At 39.6% G+C, this 8787-nt stretch overlaps 2 protein-coding genes across 3 annotated transcripts in view; one reads left to right on the top strand and one right to left on the bottom strand.

The window, feature by feature from the left end:
* Positions 1-8373, bottom strand: part of LOC106815536 (tetratricopeptide repeat protein 38-like) — an 8634-nt gene extending 261 nt beyond the window's left edge. The window contains exons 1-4 of the mRNA XM_014820003.1: positions 8292-8373; positions 892-969; positions 456-537; positions 7-81 (exon numbers count right to left, since the gene is read on the bottom strand). Coding sequence (XP_014675489.1) covers positions 7-81; positions 456-537; positions 892-969; positions 8292-8321 — 265 coding nt within the window. The 5' untranslated portion in view covers positions 8322-8373. The remainder of the gene's footprint in view (positions 1-6; positions 82-455; positions 538-891; positions 970-8291) is intronic.
* LOC106815539 (tetratricopeptide repeat protein 38-like) overlaps positions 1-8787 on the top strand; it is an 85927-nt gene that overhangs the window by 64868 nt on the left and 12272 nt on the right. The window lies entirely within an intron of this gene.

Consider the following 8787-nt stretch of genomic DNA (forward strand, 5'->3'; position numbering starts at 1 on the left):
TGTGACGCAAGCCGGTATCTAGCCGGGGCGACCTGTCTGCTGACATGATGGCCAGTCCGTTGACCAACGCTCGTCCCATCACTGATAAAAAAGGCGAGTAATAAAACAAACCAAGGTCGTCAGAAAATATGTGATTTCGCGTACAGATTTAATACACGCATTTGAAATACAGTCGTGCACGTTTAAGATGGTATTACTCAAGGTATTCGTACCGAAAAGATCCAGAGGCCCGTTGTAAAAAAACATCAGATATACTTATGATTATCATAAGTGCAAAATGTCAAATCCCAAATGTCCGACTGTCCAATGGTCCAACAATCTATCTGTACGTATCTCGTTCTCTGTGTTCCCCTCCCTCAAAAAATACATATATATAAATAAATAAATGTATAGCAGAAGTAATCTAACTACTAGGATGTATATATATATATATATATTAGTATATAATACAACACCAAAGTTTGGATCCGATTCCAGAAGTTTTTCGGCTGTGCCCTCCAAGCCACCTAGACAGCGGTCTGGCCGCCAGCTGACCCACTGTGGAAGAAACACACTTTGATAGTAGCAAAGTCAGTATAAAAAAAAACCGCAATTAGTACGTGTCAAGTAACGTAATATACTATGTAACAGCAGTGTAGGTACCCAGCGTGCGAAATTTACCCGTGTGTTTTTCTATTTTTTCTCTAATTGTGTGTATGCATAGATATGCAGCAAACTTCATAGTTAGCAATTGCATAATAATAATAATTATTATTATTATTATTATTATTATTATTATTATTATTGTTATTATTGTTATTAGTATCAGCAATATCACTAAGCTTTATCATTATTATTATCATTATTTATTTATTCATCTATTTACTCATTTATTCATCCATTTATTTATACCTGAGTGAGAAAAGCATCATATAATTTTACTGTCTCCTCGCTGGTTGTAGACAGCGGAAGATTCTGTTGCTTCCACTCCTGCAAATGAGTGACGTGATGTGATCAAAAGGAGACAACACTGTACTCCCATACTAATATTGATACTAGTTATATCGATATGCGTGCTCTGGAGAACAATAATCAACACGCCATGGGTGTATGTGTATAAATAACACTTAACATAACGGGTCGGTTGGAATTATTGATTCAAACTGAGTTCAGAAGTAAGTGATTATTCATTTCAGATATTTCTATTATTTAATTCTGATTATGAGAATGAGAGTATAGTGGATAATGGGTAGAGGTTCGCCTTTTAAACGGACAACTAGACAAAGAGTTGGTAATAATAATATATTACGTTTCATCGGTATAAACTGGAAGTTCGGTGGAGTAGAAACTTATTAATTGCTCATTAATCGAAAAAAAAAGAAGAAGAAGAAAAAAAAAAAGAAGAAGAAGGAGAAGAAAAAGAAGAAGAAGAAGAAGAAGAAGAAGAAAAAGAAGTAGAAGAAGAAGAAGAAGAAGAAGAAGAAAAAGAAGAAGAAGAAGAAGAAGAAGAAGAAGAGGAATGAAAAGCAGATGAAGAAGAAGAAGAAGAAGAAGAAGAAGAAGAAGAAGAAGAAGAAGAAGAAGAAGAAGACGTAGACGACAGCAAAGAAGATGGTGAAAAGGAAGAAGGACCAAAAATAAAAAATATATAAAAAAAGAAGAAGAAGAAGCTAGAAGATTGTGATTGTCTGTTATTATGCCGGTACGAAATGTAGTGCGAACGTTTGGAAAAGACGTCAATTTGACCGACATTGAGTTTTAACCACTTCGTTCCTCACAATCTTTCTTCTACTTCTTCTTCTTCTTCTTCTTCTTCTTCTTCTTCTTCTTCTGTGCGTATGCGGATAAGCATATTGGAAGTGCTTCGATCCTAATCATTTCTTTCGCATACTCGTAAGCGTACATATATGTTCATAACCACACAGCCATAGTTATCCTTCGCACGAAGTGTAGCGGAGGGTAATGTTTTTGGCTCGTTTGTATGTGTGTGTGTCTGTCCGCTCGATATCTTTGCAACCGTAAGAGGTAGAAACTTCAAACTTGGTCCACAGGTGCATCTTATAGAGCAGTAGAACCCTATTGATTCTGAGTGACCTTAACCTAAGGTCAAGGTCACAGGGTCATTAAGTATATTTCGAACACTGATCTCTATAGAGCTGGGTCATAGCAGAAGGACCGTACCATTGCTAACGCGGGGCGGGGGTGTCAAGCGGTATTACCAGGCGTGTTGTGTTACTTGTGTGTGACAGAGAGTGTGTTCTTATATCGATTTATTTTACTGCGCTGCAGAATAGCGTTCTGATATCACAGGTATTGCGTGATCGCGTTTGCGGAGGATTCGCACTCCCCGAGTGCCTTCTTTCTAGTTATAGTTGACAGTGTGTGAGCTGTGCTGTGTGTGAGAAGTGCTGAATACGGTCTTGATCGGGATCCAGAACCGGGTCCAGATACGCACGCAAGTGCAATCACGGGGTAAATAATGAAGAAACTTTTATGACAATTTGGCATAACAATTTCGCATGACAATTTGGCATGACAATTTGACAAATAATGACAATTTATCATTATTAAGCCCTGATGCAATCTATTACCCTGCACTCTAGACGTCATATACAATCCCAACTAACACCGTACGTTAGGCTCGTCAGCAGTGGCGTAGACAGGTCCTCAGTTGTGGGGGGGGGGATGATTTCGCTGTTACTTCCATCGCAATGTATATGAAGAGTGGGCGCGAGTGCCTTGGCGCAAAGCTTTTAATGGGTGGGGTCCAGGGGCCCGCCTAGGTTGCAGGGGCGGCTCTTCCGGGGTCCAGGGGGCGGAGCCTCCGGAAGCTCTTGGATTTTAGCAATTTAGAACCTTTAAGATGGCCGTTTTTGAGGGAATTGAAAAAAATTGATATTGTAAGTACATTTTTGTGAATTCTAGGGTAATTTTTTCCTTTGAATCCCAGAGGTTTAATAACACGCACCTCCCCCCCCCCACACACACACAACCAGTGGCGGATTCAGAAGTAAATTCTAGGGGGGAGGGCAAATCGTGCGAGCTGAAGGGCGCGAAGCGCCCGGGGGGTGTTGGAGGGGGTGTCCCCCCACCCATAGGGGGGGGGGGACGGCCCCGTGCTACCAACTTCAAGCAGTGATAAGACGTGATTTAAGGATTTTGAAAAAAATCGTATATGGGAAATGCGTCCAAAATTAACCGTCTGCGTTTCAGTAAAATAATGTTATTCTTGGAACGAGTTACAGCCATTTTACAGTAGATGTATGTCACGTTCCATTTCTGTAATAATACATTAGGAGAGTATGAACAGCGATGACGGATTTGTAGATAAATATCCAGTATTTATTGTCTGTAAAATATTAAATTTTTCCCCATTTTCTTCCTGAAAGTAAGGGGGATGAAAGCCACTCCACCTCAATAAGTGTGGGGGGATATGCCCAAGGGCGTAAATCCCGAAGGGATGGGAGGATGCATCCCCCCGCTCTTGAAGGAGGGGGGATGGCCTGTACAAATATCCCCCCCTGAGATTCAAAAAAAAGAGAAAAAAAGAAGGAAGAAGAAGAAGAAAAAAGAAAGAAATGTGATTGTTTCAATTTCAGCATAATGCATGAGAAATTGGTTTTTTTAATGTATGAATAACTGTATAGCCTACACGTATACAGTATGTCACGATCATTTACAGTACAGGGTCTCCAACCCTGTGAACTCCAAATGCTACACCCAATCTACATCTAATAGCTTCTTTGCAGCAGATAGAGAATCGTCTGTCTTGACGCAGAAGTGAGATTTACGGATCATTTAATTGAACACAATAGGCATTTGAGGGCGGCAGACCATGCAAATGAACTCTACAAGAAAATGTTTCCAGACTTACAAATAGCCAAAAAGTATGGTTGCAAACATACAAAAACACGTGAAATTGTAAGAAATTGCAATTCTTACCTGTGTTTTAATACATGTATTATTAATATAGTAACCTAACTGTGTACGCTCTCTGAAAAGTCATGAAAGGTGTTTTGAATCCTAACTTGTAGGGTTGAGTCTAGAGTTGAGATAATGTCATCAGACACGAGAATATGGCCCACAGTATGCCTCAGATTGCAGGAAAATGGCTTAAATATTTCAAAATTTTTGGGGGGCATGCCCCCAGACCCCCCTAGCACTGGCATGACTACGGCACGCATCCTGCCCGCGGCAGCCAAGGTTAATTTCGCCCACCACCCTTCCCCTGTCCATCAATTTTTGTTGATGTTCCTATGGTAGTACCATTATACATCATTTTCTAAGTGATGGAACTCAAAATAAAGAGTTCGCATCTTTCTGACGAAATACTCAATCTTTATGTTACTACTTGAAAGTGTGCTTTCGGAGTTCATTATCGTCACCTTCCTAAAATAATACCCTAGGTCACTTTTTGAGAAAAATTATATTTTTGCCTAAGTCGTCTCTTCATGATGCTGGCCACCTCTGGTAAAATGGCCTAAGTCCTTATTGAAAAGCCCGTCGAGTGTCATCACTTCTTCGACACTTTGACACATAATTAGGCATCAATCAAGACGATTGAAAATGAAGATTTAGGGGAGAAATTGTTTTAAATGGAAATGGGTTAATTTCATTCAATTATATTGTTTGTAATGGGAATAAATATTTTGCCTAAGTCACTTACTCCAGAAGTAATTTGGCCTAAGTCTGGTGTAAAATTGCCTAAGTCACAACGGCATGTTCGTAAATTGGCCTAAGTCATCTAATTAACATAATATGTAACATATTTGACAGACAGCGTTATGTGTATTTCAAAAGTCATATATGCCCAAACCTTTCTGTATGAAATGATTAATAAATGTCACATATTCAATATTTGGTTAATATTTTACTGTTTTTCTCAAAACTTGAAAATATGACTTAGGTCATTATTTTAGGAAGGTGACGTTATAATAAAACACTACAGTTTGCAGCTGTCAGTATTTCGAAATATGTCTAATTTTTTTGCTTTATGGTTGTCAAATCTATACAAAATATGGATGAATTACGACATAGTATATACCACCACAGCAAGTCTGTGACCGTTCTGGACTTGCCACCGACTAGCCACGCAGCTACAGGACATGTTCTCAGAGCCTTTTACTCCACCTATAGTCAGATGAACTGTTTGAGTGCCCTTACTCTGGAACCTACAGACTTTGGATTTGAATTATAAGATGGCTTGCTTGTTCCAGGTAGGTTCCATCTACCTTTGCCGGACGATGTTGCAGTTGTGTGTTCCTGTGTGAAGTGTTCTACAGCAAGGTGCGTGTGTCAACAAAATGCTGCCAAGTGTTGCGAATTTTGCAAATGCCAGACCGAACAAGTCAATAACTGCAGAAACCCAATTGGTATCCTAAGGACACAGTGATCAGTATTAAGTTACCTTACCAATAATATCATGTATACTGCAAATGCTGCTAGTATTATAGCGATATGTGAAAAGTTGTCAATAAATGATGGTCATATTTGGTGGCCATCTTAGCTTTGATGGTGATGCAGTGCGTTTTTAATCTGGTTATTAGTCTCAGTGGATAACCTGACCCCTAAAACATAGGGATAGACACGAAAATTATCCTTCTATCATAAGTCCGCGAGAAGTTATAGCAGTTTATATGATACGGTGTCTCTTTCGACGGCCATCTTAGATTTAACAATGATGCAATGCATTTTCGGTACGGGTATCAGTTTTAATGGATAGCCTGACCCATAAAATATAGAGATAGACACCAAAATCAACCTCCTATCATAAATAGGTGGCGAGTTATGGTCAATTACATGAATTGACGGCCATCTTGAACGCCATCTTGAATTTCACCTATCCTTCCCATGATTCAGAATGTCTACTCAAGTTTTTTGACTCCCAGGGGTGTCCCCTACATGAATCAAGCGTCAAGCTGCGGGGACATATAAATGCACACAGGACTTCCCCCAGCTGATAGACTAAGTGGCCAATGCAGGATTTCGAGGAGGGTGGTAAGAAACAGGCGGGGGGGGGTATGCGAGTCCTCCCCAAAAAAATTTTAATCCCCCATTTTCCTCCTGAAAGTAGGGGGGATGATTGTACATGCCATCCCCCCTCACGTCAATAAGTGGGGGGATACATCCCCCCATCCCCCACCCCCCGCTATCTACGCCCCTGCTCGTCAGCACTTACTATTTACGCTTGGTATAAACCCATGCTGGTGCACGCCCATGCTGTGAGAACGTCACGTGTACAGTCCATGGTGTCTACATCTACACAGGCACTGGAGTAGTGTATATATATCTATACGTGATATACGCAGAGGACGCGTGCATGCATCGATCGACAGGTATAGGACCAATATATAGGACCTATAGAGGACTGGCTATATAATTATAGAGGTATGAACCACAAATCTCTCTATCTCTTCGTTCCTTCAAACGATGGGTTCGTCTAAATGAGACGATGGCGGCGGTGGTTGCGAGCCAAAAACACTTCGTGTGCTTGAGTGTGTGTGTACGTATGACCTTGCCCTACATGCTGTGTTTATACGTGCAGTGTGGGCTATAATTATGCTGCGTAATACCAAGAACCTGCATATGTTGTTGTATCATGCAATAGCACGTGGAATCAACTAGCAATTACACACAGTCACATTGTATAGTACATTGTAGTATATAGTGTATTATGCATAGTGTACGTATAGTGTACATGTATAGTGTATATAGTGAATAGTGTATAATAGTGTATAGTGTATAATTATAGTGTATAGCGTACGTATAGTGTATATATAAGGTATATAGTGCACATGTATACTGTATAGTGTATAGTGTATAATTATATTGTATATAGCGTACGTATAGTGTATATATAGGGTATATAGTGCACATGTATAATGTATAGTGTATATTGTATATAGTGTATAGTGTATATAGTGTATATCGTATAGTGTATAGTGTATATAGTGCATAGTGTATAGTGTATCGTGTATAGTGTATAGTGTATATAGTGTATAGTGCATAGTGTATAGTGTATAGTGTATAGTGTATAGTGTATAGTGTATAGTGTATAGTGTATAGTGTATAGTGTATAGTGTATAGTGTATAGTGTATAGTGTATATAGTGTATAGACATAGTGTATAGTGTAAGTGTAAAGTCAAGTGTAAAGTGTATATAGTGTATAGTGTATAGTGTATAGTGTATAGTGTATAGTGTATAGTGTATAGTGTATAGTGTATAGTGTATAGTGTATAGTGTATAGTGTTAGTGGTATAGGGTAATAGTGTATAGTATAAATATAGTATATATCACACAACTACGCGCGCGTAATAACACGCACGGCAGCGGATCACGCGCACGCACGCACGCACGGCAACGCACAGCAACGCACAGCACACACGCACGCACGCACCGACACACACAAACACGACAGCACATCACACTACACCTACACCATAATATATATATATATATATTTATTAATATCTGTGAATACTTGGGAGTACATAAATGGAGATCTCTATTCATGCACTCATGTAGGCCTATATATAGTGCATGTATATGTATATAATATAGTACCAGGGGTAAATAATCTCAAAGATATTGAGCTTTGAGATTATTTAAAAATGATAGTATATAGTATGTATAGTCTATACTACATAATATGTGATCATATATATATACCACGAATTAATGCAGAAAATGATTATAATCAATATACAACAAGTGTGATACAATATTTGATATCAGGGACTCGATCCCAATGCTGTTGGCATCAATAACAATATATTACCAGGAGTGAATAATAGAGTGAATAATAGGAAGGAATAATATCTCTATTATTCACTACTGATATTACTAACGGTGAAATGTAATCCAATGTAACTGGAGAAACATATGAGCCGGTGCTGGTCTGTGGTAATGGTATAGGATTGACCATCGCACTCAGAAATAAGATATTTTTACCGCGGGAAAAATAGTTTAAATGTAGTTAAATCATAGCCATTTTACCCAATCAGAGACCTAGATCAATTCACGTAATTTAACCGCGGATCAATTCTTTTTATCACGGTAGAAATAATTCAACCGCGGTAAAATTATTGCCCCTTTACCCATCCAGAGGCCTTGTTACACATAATTTAACTGCGGATTAATTATTGTAACCGCGGTTAACTTATATGTGGAACAATTATGACGTTATGTCGTTATGATGTCATATATGACGCTATGATGTCATATATGACGTTATGATGTCATATGTCATGAAGTAAAACGTCGAGTTAAGTATTATGACATTTAACATTAATAATAGTCGTAACTTCCTTACCAGACAACCTCGCCACTCGTGCTTGTCCATTCTCAGGCACACCTATATCTTGTCCCTTGCATTAAATGTCGGCACTGTTGGCCCGTGGTCCGCGGGGAATCTGGTCGAAAAACGAATGAATGGCCCCGGGAACACACGACTCGATCAAGGAACTGGTTCTAGAATTTAGCGTTGAGATCGTTGAAATTATATGTTTGTAGTGGTCGGTGGTAGATAGACATGCGCGGTTAGGCACGGTTTGATCAGCCTTATCGTTATCGCCGGTTAGCCAAGGATTAGGATGTGACACACGCTCACTCACAAACACCCCCCCCCACACACACACACACTTACAAACACTGACAAACACAGGTATGCACGTATACGCACACACAACCAAGAGCACGCGCGTACACACGCGCATACACGCACATACACTCATACGCACATACGCAGGCATGTACGCACACACACACACACACACGCGCGCGCGCGCGCACGCATACACACACGCACG

This window comes from Priapulus caudatus, unplaced genomic scaffold (assembly GCF_000485595.1).
Source record: "Priapulus caudatus unplaced genomic scaffold, Priapulus_caudatus-5.0.1 Scaffold1140, whole genome shotgun sequence".
Taxonomy (NCBI): domain Eukaryota; kingdom Metazoa; phylum Priapulida; class Priapulimorpha; order Priapulimorphida; family Priapulidae; genus Priapulus; species Priapulus caudatus.